This window comes from Vidua macroura, chromosome Z (genome assembly GCF_024509145.1).
Source record: "Vidua macroura isolate BioBank_ID:100142 chromosome Z, ASM2450914v1, whole genome shotgun sequence".
NCBI classification, from domain to species: domain Eukaryota; kingdom Metazoa; phylum Chordata; class Aves; order Passeriformes; family Viduidae; genus Vidua; species Vidua macroura.
In genome coordinates, this window is record NC_071611.1 from 36,392,612 (window position 1) to 36,410,683 (window position 18,072).

Sequence of the window (18,072 nt, forward strand, 5' to 3'; positions counted from 1 at the left end):
TTTCTCAGTCTCATAAATCAGTGTTGTTTCGCCAGTATACATTTTGTCCTGTTCCAATAGGTTTAGCATTTTAAATTGTTGACACATGATATAGCCTCCATAAAGTGGGAAGCATGTTCCGGGTCTGACACAATCCTAATGTCCTTGCTGCACTTTATGTTGAAGTAAATGGCCATTTACTTAATTCTGTACCTATAAATGACACCATGAACATAAGGTAGAGGAACATAAGATAGAAAACTTGAGCTCAAGCTGAAAGAAGTAAGTTTTATTCAGTGTGCTGTTGTTTGTTGCCAGCAGCAGAGAAAATAACACCCAGATACCTGTATTTATTCCATGGTTCTGAGACCATAGGAGGTGTGCATGTCTGAGTTACTCCTGGGGAGCGCTTAGAACCTGTCATACAGGAACAGGTCTTAAGAAACACAAAACACTTTGGTTCTTCCTCCATCCCCATCACTGCTACAGCTCCCTGTACTCCATACTCTCACTTTGGAAAGAACCTTGAAAGCTGTATCAGGTCGTTAAAACTGTATCATCCCACGTGAAGCATTTGCCAGGACAAACTAATTAATTATCTGCAAGGAAACAAAGCATTCTGATTTGCAGCATCAACCAGACACGGGAATACAGAATCTAATACTGACTGAAACTGTTTCTTTAACATGCTAGTCCAGTAGCAGCTGTCTTACTATATTTCTTTTAATCTAGTTTTTTCCTCCGCATGCTACTTTGAAGAACAATAATGCTGCTAATATTCTTGTCCTTATGTAGGTTCAGGTTAATAAAGCTGTTGTGATCTGTCTTAGTTTTGGCCAGGATGGTGTAGCTGTTATAAACTACATGAATCAACTTGCTGATTTCAACATAAATGACTTCCTCAAAATCATACTTTAAACAACACACATGATTATCTTCTACTCTTTTTCATTTTAGACTTTTATTTCAAAGTGTAGTAGTCTGGATTTGCCCTGGTCTCTTATTCTGGTAGATAACAGTGAACAGCAGAAACAAACAGCTGTGAAGTAAAAGACTGATAGTCGGAAAGGTTGATTGCACTTTATTAATTTATTATTAGAAGAAATTGCAAAACCAGTGTTGGGACAGTGCAAGTATAGACTAAAGTCCCCGAGGTTAGCAATTTCTTCTACCTTGTGGTCTGAAAATTTAGGAATAGTAAGAATGATGTAATGAGACAAAGCAAAGATGAGCTTGGTTGAATAGGTAGGAAATTCCCAGACTGATTTTCTAGTTCAGCCCTGGGAAAGGTCAAAGTAGGCAGCCTTCACTGCACTGCCTGTGGTGGAATACAGCAGCTGCTTGCTACTCTTACAGCCACTGTGCTCAGTTCAGACTGAAACCACACAGTAATATTTTTAAAGGTTTGGAAGCTTCAAAACAGTGCTGAAAGCCAAGTGTGACAGGAATAACATGGTCCTTACAGACTGAAAATGCCTAGGTCAAACGCAAAGCTAGGGCAAGGCTGAGGTCTCCTTGAGGTTGAATTTTTTGTACTACAGCAGGTTTGGCCCACAGCATTGCACATGTAGCTTCTGTGCAGGTGACACCTAATAGCAGAAAGTTTTTTTTCTTAATCCTCAATCCTGCAAGTACTTGTTTCTGCAGTACTCCTACCCTTGGCAAGTCTGTTGCTGTTGCTGTGAGAAGGACTGCGAGGATCTGGCTGTAAGGCAGTACCTTCTTGGGGAACTGTGTGGAATACAGCCTGTCTTCCCATCTGGCAAAAACTGAACCACACATCTTCACGTAAGAGGAGGAATCCTGCTGAAGTCCATAGTGCCACACAGGACAGAACTGATGCCAAGCTGCTGCTCAGGGTGGGGCTTTAAGGACATTCATCCCCAGCAGCCAGTAGGTAGGGTCAGGTGTTAGGTGTTAGTCCTGCAGCTCACCACCTGCTCCGTGGCTGTGCTCCCGCAGCTCCAAGGAGGAATGGATGTGAAATTTGTCACGGTTTTGGTTGTTCTAGCAGTCACAGTTAGTCAGACGTCTGAGAGTAAGTAAAATTGTACTTTATCTATTTCTATACTTTAGTCTCTTAAAGATAAAAATACCTGAAGTGTGCCTACCTGGAACTATGTCTGCTTGAGCCTCTGCAGCTCTGCACAGGATCAGAGGCAATAGCTTAAATGCTGCTTTTCTTCAAAAAGTTGAACTTGGGTGTCTTAACTGCACAGAGCAATTCACATTTTCAGTGGATTCAGGGCTTCACCTGAGAATTTCCTCTGCAAACCTGATGTTTCCACAACAGGTGTGAGCACAATATAAATCTGTGAAGTGGCTTGAGCAAGGAAAATCCATGTGAGCTATTTGTCATAGGAAACATTATCAAGAAGATTTTAGCTGCTGAAGATGTAAGACCTTTAAACCAGTGATTTCCCGAGGTAAAATGTCAGTATTTGTTCAAAGGGATCTCTCAAGTTCAGGTGTAAATTCCTCCTTTTCAAGCTTCCCAGAGGAAATGTGTTTAGAAAGTCACTTGGTCTTTTTTCTTTAAAGTGAAGTTGCCCTGGGTGGCAGAGATTTCAAAAAAACTTTTTATGACAAACTTCCAGTAACAGATTTCTCTCAGCAGAAAAGCAATTTTGCATGCAACTTTGCTCTCTGTTCAATGCAGCATGTCTCAAGGATTCAGGAGATCTAATAACACTTAAAAATTAAACTTCACTTTAAACTTAAAAAAAAAAAAAAAAAAAAACATTAAACAACTTTAGAAGTTTTCAGAACCATCTAGGCAATGCTGTGCTTAAATCCTTACTTTTTCTTTGTCATTTTTTACTGTAAAATAGACTGCGTTCACAGAGAAGGTTACTCAGATTCTGGAGCACTTTCTTCAGGACGATCCTTTCTCAGGCTCTGCTGGCTTCAGTAGGAGTAGGAATTGTGGAATTCCTTGAAGATTTAGACAACACATGGACAAAATCTGCATTAGAATTTTATGCTGTTAAAATGGCCACTGCACCTGCTGCCATGGGAATGCTCTGCAAGTGCTTTTGGTCTAGATATATGATCTGGCCAGTCAGCAAGGTCTTGCGCAATAGAACTGACACATACATGCACAGGTCAAAGTAAAGGTTCTCTCAGAATGTGTTCTTTTACATTGAACCACAGCTGAAATGCCTTTAACACCCATTTTTCCTCAAACAGACATGCTCCATACTTGACTACAATACTCAAATGGCAGAACCCACAATAAAAATATGCAGAAATTCAGGTGGCTGGCTGGGTTACAGACACAACCTACCTGAGCTAAACCAGATTTGGGCTTAACTCTTCCTAGGCTACCACTCCTAGGCTTCTTAGGCTCACCATTATGCATCCATTTATTTCAGGGTGACAGTAGACTTACAAGTAAGATCTGGGCTGGTACTTGCAGAAGTTCCTTTTGCTTGTGGATGTGAATTGGCAGCTGTTGACAGAGGCCAGGAAAGCCATCTATTGTCCAAAATCACACCTAGCTATAGGCTCAAGTATGGCCCAGCCAGGCAAGGTCAGAAAAAAAGATCAAGGTATTCTGTAGAGTGTGGTGGGGATTTCCCCCTCCACAAACTCTACCCCTCTACCCCCATTTCCCATAATATAATTCAAAATAAGTTTTTGCAATTTTACTTCAAAAATCCCAGTAATCTTCCATGATCACATCTCAGTGCCAGGGATTTACCGGGTGCCACACACACAGTGAAGGAGGCAGCACTGCATGAAGTATGCAGCAGGCTGGACAACAGAGCTTATTCCAAAGATGGTTGGTTTGAATTTCAATTTGAGAAGACAAAAGTTCTCTTCTGGAAGCTCCTACATGTATTTCATCTTGAAGACATGAAAGGAGAAATTTGGTAATTCACATACAGTAACAGCATCCTAATCAAATGTTTGATGCTACACCATAGGAATAACAACCAAATAAGACTGTCTGAGACTTCCCAAAGGAGTCATCTGCACTTATCCTACTGAAGGTATTCCAATAATGTCTGTGCAATGTGGGAGATGGGTTCCCTCATATCAAAATGTGTTTCTTTATAGAAACAAACCAGATTTATGTTTACATGACTGCTTCTTTTTGCATCTTAATATGCAAGATATTGTTACGTTTGTTTTTGCTAGGAATAGCAGAAATTTCCCCTTCTGGTAAGGCAGTAGATATTACTGGCTTTTTAATCACATCAGTATTACACTCTGTATTGCCAATTTTCAGCCTGCATTTCTTTGATTCTCAGTAACCCAAGCACCAAGGATGTTGTATGGAGACAGTCAGCTTGCAAACTGATCATGATTTGATGGACAAAACGCCATCCTAAAATCCTGACCTATAGGAAATACCAATCTGTCCATCTCCAGTCAGCCTTCCAGCTTTGAAAATGTCCATATTAACAGCAGTCCTCATAGCAAAACAGGAGAAGCATCACCCCATAACTTCAATTATATTTATTCTTTGTATAGTATGTTTTCTTAGATTTATGTATTATTGTTTATGGTTATATGGTTATAGCTTAGAATCCCTTCTATCTTTTTTTAAACTGTCTCAGAATTGTGCTTTAACTGTGTGCATTACCATGTTAAAACAGTATGATGCATGGGAATATTTTTCAACATTTGAGTTCCCCTCTCAAGTCTAGCTATTAAGCAACCTTTTTGTTTTCACAGTCTATGTCTATGCTGCATTTCCCAAGAATTCTAGCATCTGGCTTTGTTCACCTGTCAACCAGGATCAGAGTCTTATGTATAATGAAATAGTTATTGGCTTGCTTTAGGTTAAGATGAAAAGACCTGCCTTGAGGTGCTGGACTTCTAAAATAGCCTCAAGTTTGTTTTAAATGAAACACTTTCTGGCAGCTTTATGAAATGACTGCTAAATAAGCTGCCTTACCATAGTTAATATCATGTGTAGGGGATTTGATAATACATTTCCCTTCAAGGGCAGAGCCTGGATTCTATGCCCATAAACCAACAACATGGGACTAAGTGCTGCAACTCGTCTGTGGAAATGGCTGTACTGATACCAGAGTGTATTAATAAACACCATGTTCTGACTAAGCAAGATGGTAATACAGTTAATCAATGCAAAGTTGTGTGGGTTTTCTTTACAGATATACAAAGCCTACTTCGCAACCACAAAATAATTCCATTAGGAAACACTAATGCCTGCTGCTAATAGCACAGGTGTGCCAAACTTGTGCAATATGTGCAGAGTTGCAACCGTTCAGGGTGAACTTGAGGCACAATTAGCAGCTTACATTTCAGCATAGAAACAGAAAGTGCCTCAGATGCATGGATCTCACTGTGCAAGAGATGCTTTCCCTCAGACCACACAAAGTGCTGGGGGGACCCCATCCTGCTTGATAATGTCACCCATATTTGCTGGGCTCCCTCATTTTGTGTTAATTCAAGAACTGTCCTGGTTTTCTTGGTTACATGAAGGAATAAGTACATCATGGCTTTTCACTGAAGCAGTCCAGTTCACAAAGGTGAACCAGGTACTCTGCCAGGGGTAGACAAGCTCCTGTGCACTGCCAGCAGGATTCAGGAGGGACCACCAAAGGCCTGGTCAAAACACTAACTGCTGGAGTGAAACTTGTGAAGAAAAGAGCTGCACAAGTCCTGCCTAAGGCAGCTGGGTGGGGTCTGGAGTAGAAATGGAGAAAGGAAGGAAAAATGCTTTCCCTACTGTTCTCACTTAAAGCACAGCTTTTCTTTATCATGTTTAGTCAAAAGAGACCAAAATTAAACCAATAGTTAAAAGCAAGCACAGGGGTTGGGGGCACAATGGCTCCATCACTCACCATCTGTTTCCATGGGGCATCATGTCCTCTTTTTTCCTCCATCTGGCCCTCCTTCATGAGGCAAAGACCTGCCCTGCCATGTAAAATTCTCTATGGAAGAGGCTGGCAGAACCACCAACTTCCATGTCTGTCCTTACCAATGCTCTGCCTAGCCCCTGCCAGAGGAGGGAAATTGCAGAGAAGAGCAGTACAAGAGCCTGGCACACTCCCAGTGTGCCACAGGTGGGCTCTGCATCAGGCACGACAGTTTTCCTAAAAGACTTGGCAAATCTAGGAATATCAGCTTGAAACTGAAGAAGGACAGAAAAGTTCTTTGTGGTCCCAGAAACCAAGCATGCACCAATATCTCTTTTTTTTTTTTAGCCTTTTTTGCCTGAACCCTAGACAACCAGCCTTCTCTGGCTGATTAACATGTGGCTCTCAAGTTTGAGAATGACAATGAAAAAAGTAGAGCAGACGGGTAAAACAAATTTTTCTATAGACTAAGTTTGGCCAGATAGCAGAGAGGAAATGAAAAAAGAAAGTTTTGGACAGTCAAAGAGATTTGATACTGATCAACTAAAATGTAAAGACAGATATAATGGACAGTACCCATGGAGGTCTTGTTCCATGAGAGGCTTTGTTTTCACTGTGCTCCATTCCCAAGTACTCCACTTCAGTCATAGAATGGTTTGGTTTGAAAGAGACCTTAAAGCTCATTCAGTTCCAACCCCTTCTTTCCTGTGCAGGGACAACTTGGACAACTTTCACATTTCTTTTCTTTTTTATTTCCTTTTTTTTTTTCTTTTTCTAAATAACTTTGAAAACAACAGGTAATTCCCTGGAGAGAGTTCCCAGGGAAGAAATACCAAAATAGATAATATCACTTGCTAAAATAACAGCAGAAGAATCCCTTCTGTCTCAAGATCCACCACTAAGCTTAATCCTTTCAGCAGTTCCTTTAACTTTAAGAGTCTGTGTCAGACAACAGGTCTAAATAATTTTTGGGTAAGCTGCTATGTATTTCTTACTATGTCACTGAGCAATAGAGACAAATTAAATCAGCAGCACTGAAAAAATCCTATTGACTGATAAATGGCACAAAAAAGGCCATGCCAACATCCATGTGCAAACCCACAGTTCTTTCCTTTTAACTACTGTTTAGATCAACAATTACTAATAACCCTTATCAAATTGATGAAACCACCAAAAAAAAAAAAATGGCCCTGGGTTGGGCCAAAATTATTCTCTTGCTTTAGGATTACCTCCTAATTTCTTCCCACTTACAGGATTAGAATGAAGTTATAGTAACAATGGAGCTGCAGGATGGCTCAGTGCTCCATGAGAGCAGCATCAGTTTTTCTGGGCTCTAGGGAATTACAGGATTTCCTTGGCTCACTACTCTCATACTTCATACACAGGAAAAAAAGATCCTGTACGTGCCTCTGTCAGCAGAAGGTTGCTGGTGACACTTCCATGTTCTCTGACAGAAAGACCTTCATGCCATGCATTCATCTACGACTCACAAATTATCAATTTCTCTTTTCCATATTGTAGCTGTGCTTTCATACACATAATAAAAAATGTAAACAAAAATTAATTGTGGCAGCTTCTTTTTCATTAAAAAAACCAGTGCACATCAGAATTCCTCCAGGAACACATACATGTGAAAGCAAGAAAGCCTTCCCAGGCACATACCTCTAATAAAAATGTACTAGCAGGCTCTCAATGTCCCTAAGAAATGCTCTTGCCTGTTTAGCACCAATTATTTACATTTTTTGCAGAATTTCAGCCTGATTTTTGCTGGGGCATTCCCCAGTTTCACATGCAGCCCACTGCTGCCTGTGCTCACAGCTGCAGGGCACAGCTTTTGTACAGCTGCATGGGCTGGATGTCAGTGGCACCCAATGCTCCGGGTCAAAGACTGAGCAGTGGGTGATTGAATTTGCTCTAAAATGGCATCTCTGGTCATGTAAGTGGTGTCTAAATATGCAGTTATAAACAAGTTGCTAAAGGATGCAATTCCTGTTGGTTAAGATTTTTGCAAAAGGGCTGTCAGTCAGAAATGGCCAGTGAGACAAGCCCACCTGGATGCATCAGGAGTTTTGCTTTCTTTTCCTTGGTTGATGCTGTGTATGTTTTTCCTTACAAAGCTATAAAAGTACATCAATGCTAATTTAATAATTTTCAGTTATAAAGCATATAAATGGCTAACATGGTGCTATATAGTGCACTGTAAAGTGCAATACTGATAGTTCTGATCTGAGTATCAAAGCAAGGGATGCTTTTAAGTACCTAAAGTAGGATGAGTGCAAGAGGTAGTCAAGCATCAGCAAAACCAGTTGAGGAATAGCTCAGGGGACAGCTGACTCTCCCTAACACCTCCTGTAATATTCAGCCATTCTACAGAAGCTGGTAGTACTGGTCTTGCCAAGTATTTTAGTTTACTAGACCCCAAAGAAGAACTGGAGTAGACCTCTCTAAAAAGCACAGCAGGCAACATCAGACAGAGTTGATAATAGAATTACCCTGGCTTAAGTTTTCATCTGACAGAATTCTTCTGTCAGGAGCTGACTAGCAGTGACAAAACTTTAGTTTTACCAACTCTATCTTGAGAACCCAGAAAAAACCTTAAACTTAGTGGTGCTCAATGAGCTGAATTTCCATTTGTGAACCTCAATTAACTTGCTTCACAAGAAGTATGCTGTTGAAGAGAGAAAAACAAAGGACAATGGGGAAATAACACAGGTAGCACTCAACACTTAATTAGTCCTTCTGCACCATATGATTATTTATAGCCCTCCTCTCTGGGTTGCTGAGGAGACAACTGCAGAGCCAGCTTCTGTCTTTGCACCTCCCTTCTGACTGTGAGATCCCAGGGCCCTGTCATCAGCCCCACAGATACAAAATCCCCCTGTAAGCAGCAGTGGGCAGTGTGAGTGCTCTCCGAAGACTCCAGCTCCATTGCTGGCTGCTCAAGCTCACTGCTACAGCTGTGCCAGCATCTGTTATTCCAGCACTCAGCAAGTACTCTTGTAAGAAGAGCACACAATTGTCTTGCTTACAGGAAAATTTTTAAACAGACTTATCTTCTGCTTACAGAAGCTGAAAATGATTCTCCATCCTTTTTTTTTTCTAGCTCATGACTCTTGCATTCAAGGCTAAATTATTACTTAGGGAAAGCATGGATAGGAAGAAAAATGAAAACAAATAGGAAGAAGATTCTCCACTTCTCCCAGATTAGTTCAAGGTCTGGGACCCAGGGGTCCTTGCTGTGCTCATTTTGAAGAGTGGGTTTAATCTTGAGACCTTCATCCTAGATAAATCCCTGAGCAATACAGCTTTGCTTGTCCTTGAGCTAGTGGAGGAAATCCATTTTAGAAGATCTATTTCTTTGCTAGCACAAAAGAAAATCAAGCCCCAATATGTTAGTATTTTTCTTAAAAAATAAAAGCCCACCTAGATTTGCAATTTGCTTTTTAAAGTTCATCGACTTTTTATTTTTAAGATGGTATTAGCGAACAGGAAAAATGTGCAGGAGATAATTCCATAGTGGAGACACATTCAACCATGGGAGTCCTTGGGGTAAAAGAAAACACAAAGCCCAGCAAGAGCATTTATCATTTCAAAAAGACAACAAAAGATAATGGGCCTGTTTTAACCTAAAAAGGCAGAGCTTTTAAATTATACTCCTGTCATTAATGTTGGTGATCTTCCACAAGCAAAAATAAATCTTTTAAAATTACTTTTATATTACTGTAACAAGCCTTTACATATGCATGCATCAGGAGGGGTGAAGGAAACTTATTTAAACCACCAATCTCTCGTGGGAGAAATGGAGAGGACAGTATCTCACCACACAAATTGTGAAGATTACTAGCCCTTGATAACTAGCACTCGGAACTGCCCTTCTGCTCAGGCATGCGGCATGGAGAGCAAACAGGAGCATGAAAAGTGGCTGCAGGTGCAGGGCTTGGACCTCACTGGGCTCAGGGATGTGCTCAGGGGTGGCTCATGTCACTGCTGTGCTGCAGCTGAGGGATATGGGCTTTTAGGAACAGCAGGCTGGAAGGTAAGGAGAGGGAGTTGTCCTTTAAGCAAGAGAGCAGCAGGAATGCATGGACTCTGCCTAGGGATGAAGGATGAGCTGGCTGAGAGCTTACAGGTCAGGATCAGTGGGCAGACCAACAGGGGTGATCTGGTAGTGTGGGGGTCTGCTATAGACCTCCTGACCAGGAAGAAGAAGCTGAGGCCTTCTTCAAACAGCTGGAAAAATCCTCATATTTATTCATAGGCCTTAGTCTTCATGGGTGACTTTACCCATGCTGATATCTGCTGGAAGGGCAATACAACAGTGCTGAAGCAATCCACAAACTTTGATGTGCATTGATGACCTCTTCCACAACAAGTAATCAAGGAACTGGCACAGAAAAGCACTCAGGTGGTTGAGATACTTGCAAACAGGGCAGATCTAGTCAGGGGCATGAAATAAGAGGCAGCACTGGCTACAGTGTCCATAAAGTGGTGGAGTTCGGGATTCTAGGAGAAGGGAGCAGGGCAAAAAGCAAGATCATGGCCCTCAATTTAATAAGAGCTCATTTACAACCTCTTCACAAGTTTGGAAGAATCCCATGGAATGTTTTCCTGTATAGAAGAGAGGTCAAGCAGAGCTGGCTGATGTTCAAGGGTCACCCCCTCCAAACATTAGAAAGGTCTGTCCTGACAAATAGAAACCCAGCAGGAGGCCTGGCTGGATGTCCTCAGAGCTTTTAACTGCATCAGAACATAAAAACAATGTGTGGAACAAAGGGGTGGAAGCAGGGCCAGGTGACCCAAGTGGAGTATAAGGTTGTCTGATTATGCAGGAATGCTGTTAGGAAAGATAAAGACAAAGCTGAGCTGGAGTAGAATCTGTCAGGGAATGTGACATGTGACAAAATGTTCCGTAAGTATATAAATAACAAAAGAAAGAGGAGTGAATACCAAAACACACTGCTAAATTGGACAGAGAAACTGGTAACAAATTACACGGATAAGGCTGAGGCACTCAACACTTTCTTAGTCTTACCCTTTACCATGCAAACTAGGCAAACGAACAAGAGTCCCAGGTTTCTGGCACCAGAGGGAATGTTTGCAGCAAGGATGATTTATTGTCAGTGGAGAAGGACCAAACTAGAGAGCACTTTTAAAAACTAAACATATGTAAGGCCACAGGACAAACAGGATGGACCACAACCAGTGCTGTGGAAGCTGGTTGATTGTCATTGTGAGGCTACTGTCAGTTACCTTTGAACATTCATGGCAAGTGGGAGAGGTTCCTGAAGATTGAAAGAGAGCAAGTATTACTCCTATCCTCAAGTAGAGCAAGAAGGAAGATCCAGAGAACTATAGGCTGCTAAACATCATCTCAGTCCCTGGGAAGGTGATGAAGAAAATTCTCCAAGACAGGATTTCCCAAGATCTGAAAGACAAGATAGTCATCACGAGTGGTCAGCATGTATTTATGAAGGGGACATCATGCTTGACCAACCTGGTAGCCATCTCCAGTAGTGACTACCTTATTGGTCAGGAAGAGAGACATGGGCTTTGTGTACCTTGACTTCAGAAAAGGCTTTGATTACTGTCTCTTGTAATACCATCATAGACAAGCTGACAAAGCATAGGATAGACAAGTAAAGATTGAGGCAGACAGAGAAATGAACGAAGGACCAGATCCAGGGGGTTGTAATCGGTGCCATAAACCCTAGGGGTCACTGTGGGAGACAACTGAGTTCAGCACCTTCATTAAAGACCTGGATAACGGAACAAAATGTGCCTGCGGCATGTTTGCAGATGATAACAAACTGGGAGCAGTAGCTGGTGCACCACATGGTTTTGCTGACATAGAAATGGGCAGAGAAGAAATTCAGGAAACAAGGGGAAATGCTAAGTCATGCATCTGAGAAGCAATGATGGCAGGCCTGGGGCTGGTAGGGTCTTATAGAATGGAGTTAATTAAGCTAACCACATTATCAGGGGCTGGGAGTAGAGCTCAAGCAGGACCCAGAGACCAGATGGCCCTGCTTGAGCAGAGAGCTGCACTAGATGACTTCCAGCAGTGCCTTCCAATCTCAACCCCTCTGCGATTTTGTGCAATCAAATTATAAGTTATCCCTCTTATATCTGTGTTGTTTCTAACATTGCTACTCCTCTTTTTAGCTTTGTTTCCTGGGGCCTTTAACTGTTGCATGAAAATTTCAGATGAAATTTCCAAAGGAATTCTCAGAAGAGTGGAGAGATTTGAAATCCAGAAAGCTGGTGGCCTGTGTCACCTAGAGGCTGTTATGTAAGAGATATTTTTGTGTTGTTCACTGTGAAAGGGATACTTCAAGTTAAAACCTATTACACAGCATTTAAATAAGTAGAATCTTGGAAAGCTAACACAAATTCAGAAAACAATGTTGTATGTGATTTAAGAACTGTCCTTCCTTGTGCTATTTAAACTTGATTGTTAAAAATTAATTATTTTTTCACTAATAATACTGAATATTATTCAGCTTTCATTGACACTTGCTTTATTTTCAGAACTGAAAAATTTCGCATTTGCATTAAGACTTTTCTGCTCTTTCCAATTATTTACCCCTAAAATCCTTGCCTAAACTCATTAAATCAGCTTTACTTCTGTACATAAACTATATCTAGGTTTTTTTTTTTTTTTCTTCTGCTACAATATCACATCATTTGGATTAAATTGGTACATTTTCTGGACTTTCGCATGATAATCATGACAGTCATAATAACTACACAGTAGTCTGCTTATTTATTGGCCATAGAAATACTGCTTTGCACTGTGGTTCTTTTTGCACTAAAGTATTAAAGCCTTTACTACTGAAGCAGTTAAACCTTTTTTCAGATTTTGGAATGTAAGTTTAATCAGCTAAAACTTAGATCCTAAAGTATTTGAAATGAGAAAAAAAATTAATAAACACAGCATAAAATATAATTTAAGATTATCCAAGTCTAACTTTGTGGTCTTCATAGGTGAGTGATAATTATGATGATTTTTAAAAGCTGGGATTTTTACTTTTTTTTCTGTGAAACTGACAACCATCTTTTTCAATGTTAGTCTCCACATGAAAGGCAGAAAGTTCTGTGTGAATCCATGGAATAGAAAAGTCAAAAAGATGATGAAGAAGATGAAGCACAAGATTCACAGAAGCAAATTTAATGTCAGAAAGCAGAGAAGAACCAGAATTACCAAACAGAAAGAACAGAAGCAGCAGCAAAATTAAGCAAGATGAAGCAAAATGAAGCAAAATGAAGCAACATGATCCATGATGAAGATTCTGTGGCATATGGCACTGTGGGCAAGGATACCAGATTTCATTAGTGATGGATGATTGTAGCATTAAAATGACTTTTCAAATCTCTATGTGCTAGAGAAAGCAGAGGCAGAAGACATCACCTGTACTCAGAATAATGCTGATCAGACTATCAGACAAATGACAATATGTTCCTGGTAATGTTTTGTAGCAAGTGCTCACAGTACCTCCTGGATCTTTTGGCAGACTTAAATCTTCCTCTCTCTCACTCTGCTTTTATGGCAACCTCCCCTGTGACTTCTGTTTTAACATGCTGTTCCTTCTCATTCCTCCATTTTTTCCCAGTACTATACTTGATCCCTATTCTTCCCTGTCTGCAATCATCTTTCTGCTGTTGCCTGTTTTGTTCATATTCTTCCAGTCATTAATCTTTCTTTTTTTCTTCATTTTACATAGTTTTACTAACACTTTACAAAAATTACAAGATACTTCCAGCTTGTTTGCCAAAACCACATCTTTTACCTGTTTTAAACAATCTCTGCTCCCAGCTGTTTCTATCATGAAATATTATTTCAGTGATCCTCTTCACAGGACTCAAAGTGTGGCACTTAGAGATATGCAATAAAGATCATTGCTATTGCTTTTGTTCATTCAATTTTCTTCATTCAAATACTCAGATCCTTCAGATGGGTCCTTCCTACTCTCTTTGCAGAATTTCTCATAATTAAGGCTGAGGATTATGTCTGCCCCTCAAGGCCTTTTCCCAAAGACTAGAAACCCAAGCAATGATGACAGTCTGGCCACCCACTCCATAGCCTCCCTTCCACTGTACAGTACTGCCTTCTCCTGTGTGGCACAGTCTGTATTCCCTCCCTCCTTCCTTGGAAACTTCAAAGTAATTTAGTATTTCCACAAAGACTTCTCATCAACAGCACTTCTCCTCACAGACATGTATACAGAAAGCCGCAAATGAGGGAGAAGAGAGGTTTTTAAAAGAGTAGGTGTCATAGAGTGCACACATCTCATGAGCCAAAAATACTTAATATAGCAGCACAACTCTGCTCTTTCTCCTCTTCTCCTAGCATTACTGGGTTTTTTTCAATCACTGCATTTGACTTAAATTAACTCCTCTGAGTTGCCTCTAGTGTTTACTTTGAAATTTTTATGTAAAACTACATCCTGCAAGCATGAAAGAAAGCAAGGCTGATGACAGGGGATAGAAGCAGCTGCTGGTAGGTTCCCTAAATAAGAAAGAAGACGAATAACCACAGCAAGGTCACTAGAGATAAACAGCATACTCCTACAGATGCAAATCTGGTGAAAGAAACCTGACTCCCTCCAAAACAGATAAGAGAAACAATTACTGCTCTTATGAGCCAACTGCCTTCTGACAGGGATGAGGCAACTGATATAACTCTTCTTCGAGAATCTAGGGAATATTTTGTACAGCATGTACACTGGCATAGCTCCACCCTCTGCCTGCTGGAATAGCAGGAAGCCTGCTTCTGGGAGCAGGAGCTGGGTCTGCCCTCTCTGACTCTGAGCCTGCACAGAGGCTCTTCCTCCCAAAGCTGTGCTTGGCACACTGCTGAGGCAGAGGATGTGACCCTGTCTAATGCAAGCTGAAATGGCACACGCTTTTCCACCATTTCATTTGCCCTATTACACTACATGGATAATTAGCTAATGGGTCTCACACAGAATCCAAACCCCCTGGGCCCAGCTCAGCAGAGCACCAGGAATGCAAAACTGCTGAAGCACTTTACAATATGGCATCAGCATATTACTCGTTCTGGCAGTTCCATTTTCTTCCTCATGTTCTGCTCTGCATTTCAGATTTTGAACCTTCTTGCTTCCCTCAGATTTCTAGGTGGGTTTATGATGGCATCTCAGCTCCTCAGTGTGGTACCATCAATGCAACCAGTGACCTTTTGAGAGTATAAACATACTGACTAAAGCATGGACTAATTTCCATGGCTGTGCTATGGGAGAGACCATTTCACAGGATTAGAGTATGGAGCAACCTTCCCAAACTGAGGGAAGGGAAGGGAAGGGAAGGGAAGGGAAGGGAAGGGAAGGGAAGGGAAGGGAAGGGAAGGGAAGGGAAGGGAAGGGAAGGGAAGGGAAGGGAAGGGAAGGGAAGGGAAGGGAAGGGAAGGGAAGGGAAGGGAAGGGAAGGGAAGGGAAGGGAAGGGAAGGGAAGGGAAGGGAAGGGAAGGGAAGGGAAGGGAAGGGAAGGGAAGGGAAGGGAAGGGAAGGGAAGGGAAGGGAAGGGAAGGGAAGGGAAGGGAAGGGAAGGGAAGGGAAGGGAAGGGAAGGGAAGGGAAGGGGTTAATGCTGGTTTAGGTGCAGGCTTCTGGGAAGCTCCATGCAATCTTGGCTTGCAGATCTGTCCTCTGACAGTTGTAGGATCACAGCACAGCTGCAGTTATCTCTCCCATTTGGAAAGCAGTACAGATACTACTAACTAGTTTTTGTACTGTCAGCTTTTCTGGCCTCCAAATCTTTGATTCTTATCTATTTAGCAATTCCTTCTTCATATTGAAATTGAAGACCCAACCAAATCTGCAATGCAAATTTTATTGTAATATTTGCATTTACTGGACCTACTTTAAAGACAGGCTTTAATATTTTTGTTTACATCTTCCAGTTCTTCAGTGTGATGTCTTCTATCAGGTTCTTCTGGAATCAGTAGATCAAACTGAGCTATTATGAGATTACAAAGTCCATTCCCTGCTTCCAGCTGTATTTAAAGTTTTGGTTCCTGTGCATTCTTTTGGAAATTGAATTAGAAATAACTTCTACCTGTCATTCAATCTAATAAAAACTTTCTTCCCTGATATTGGTATATGAAGTACCAAAACAACACTTGAAAGATCCACTGCCTCACACAGTTTCATTTATCCCTGAACGCTGACACACAAATATGTAGAAGAAAAATCTTCCTGTTCCCAAATCTTCACTTGAATTAACTCATATTCTCTGTACCTGAGCATTATTTTTGACCTTTGCTATTTTGTACTTGGCAACAAAATAAAATCAATGCATTTTTTGTTAAAGTCATCCCAACATCTTGTTTTGTGGAAGAGATTATTAGGGCACATTACTTTGTTTTCCCTGAAAATGCCAAATAAAGCTCTCTTTTCAAGAGGTTTAGGTGCCTAAAAGATGCATACCTGGATGCATTTGAAAACACCAGTTAGTATTTTAGTGGCTTAGAAGTGCAACTTCCATAGAATTAAGTCCAAAATAGACTTGTAATTAATATTCTTGAGAATTGTAATAAAGTCACTCTTAAGTATTTTTAACAAACAGCTTAACAGATTATTATCAACCACTTTTTAAATTTATTTTAAGAGGTATTAGCTTAATGTGACAGCCTCTAAGTCTTAAGGATGCTTTAAAGAAATAACAGATAGCATTGCTAAAGAACTGCTAAACAAAAGCAAAGAACCTGTTGGGTCTATTAAAGCAAAACCAGCACCCTGAATTTGATACTCTTGCTTAAAACTAGAACTCAGACTAGAGTCATAAGATTGCAAACACTTTTCTTTCAAAACAGTATTGGGTTAGGAGTTACCAGACACTTTTACACAGTTGAAAAATGTTGATAGAGGCTCAAATTCAAACCCCTACCCTATTTTACCAAAACAGTCTGGATTTTAACAGAGGAAGAGGATATGTGTTTGCCTTCTGACTAGCACACCTGAGCATGTTTCTGAGACAATGTTATTCTGAGTTATACTGAGTTTCTTTGGTAGTACCATTTTATTAAAACAACCTGTCCTTTCTCAGGTTTCCAGTTCTAAGGTTACTGAGGTGCAGCTCTCATTTTGGTGCATTAGTCCAAATTAACAAACACAATTAGCAAATACAATTTTTTATTTGAATTTTTGATCTGGGCAGATTGGTTAAGCTCTACAGCCATGAAAGGGAAATGACCTGCATTCTCACTAGCTGGACTGGAAATACAGCAATCACATATCTGGAGCATAATTTGGTTAGAAAACTATAATTAACTAAGAGGTTTGGAATAAGAGTCACCAACAACTTTAGTGCAATCCTTATGAGAAATTAATGTAAAACAATTGTAGATTGTTGCAACATAGATAAAGCAGCATAGATAGATCCTTTTTTGTGAACAAACAATTGTAATTTTTTATAAGTATTCACTTGTAATACAGTCTGTGGCAGGAAAAGCAAATAGTGTCATAAAGCTGAATAAAAAGAATAACACAATTGACAACAATTATACAATAAACTGCACTGATTAATAAGAAAAAGTAGGTTCTAGATCTTAGGCTATAAAAGATTAGTCATCAAACCAGTCTGCAAGAGGAAGAAGTCTGGACTTGATATAATTTTAAATTAGCATCTGGATCCATAAACATCCTGAGGAGACAAAACCAATGCTTTTAGCAGTGTAAAGACCAGGTAAATCTCTAAATAGAGAGTAGAGATACATAGACTATGGGAAAGAAAGCAATAATATGGATCACCTCCCCAAGCTAACCTTAGAAATTTTGGTAGGGTTTCTTTATGACATCTGTAGAAGTTCTGCATTTTTAAGATCTGCATTTAGTGTTGTCTATACATGCACCAAAAAAATTTGCAGAACCCAATTCTGACATCACCATTTGGAAAGCAAGTAAGACATTTATTAGAAGGAAACCCCCAGCCTGAGTGCAGGCTCCCATGTGAGCAGGTTTGCATGACCAGGAGCAGCAAGAGCAGGTGCAGCCAGAGCTGTACAAGGCAGCAGGCAGGCCAGTGACCTCACCAAGGGCACACTCTCACAGTGCCCAAACAAACAAGTAGAGCAGGGCCAGTGATGACAAAACAGGGTCAAACAAGAGTCCAGGTTTTCAGTCAAGTCTGTAGAGATGAGTAGGTCAGAGATGAAGCTAGGAAGTCAAGTCACTGGGTCAGGATCAGCAAGGGTTGTACCACGCTGTACAGGCACATTCATGTTGTCCTTCTGGCAATGGCCCAAG

The 18,072-nt window shown here is 40.7% G+C and overlaps 1 protein-coding gene across 1 annotated transcript; it reads left to right on the top strand.

The window, feature by feature from the left end:
* Nucleotides 1–961: 961 nt before the first annotated feature.
* CCL28 (C-C motif chemokine ligand 28) lies at nt 962–13,728 on the top strand. Its single transcript, XM_054003392.1, has 3 exons — nt 962–2,017; nt 11,976–12,102; nt 12,883–13,728. Exons 1-3 carry the CDS (start codon nt 1,954–1,956, stop codon nt 13,046–13,048), a joined length of 357 nt encoding a protein of 118 aa, XP_053859367.1. The 5' UTR covers nt 962–1,953; the 3' UTR covers nt 13,049–13,728.
* Nucleotides 13,729–18,072: the final 4,344 nt, after the last annotated feature.

What these genes read in the sequence shown, in the direction of transcription:
- CCL28 (XM_054003392.1), top strand. Translation starts at nt 1,954, where the DNA reads ATGGATGTGAAATTTGTCACGGTTTTGGTTGTTCTAGCAGTCACAGTT. An exon ending in AGTTAGTCAGACGTCTGAGA is followed by an intron (nt 2,018 to 11,975) that starts GTAAGTAAAATT and finishes TCCTCTTTTTAG; the next exon opens with CTTTGTTTCCTGGGGCCTTT. An exon ending in TGTCACCTAGAGGCTGTTAT is followed by an intron (nt 12,103 to 12,882) that starts GTAAGAGATATT and finishes TTTCAATGTTAG; the next exon opens with TCTCCACATGAAAGGCAGAA.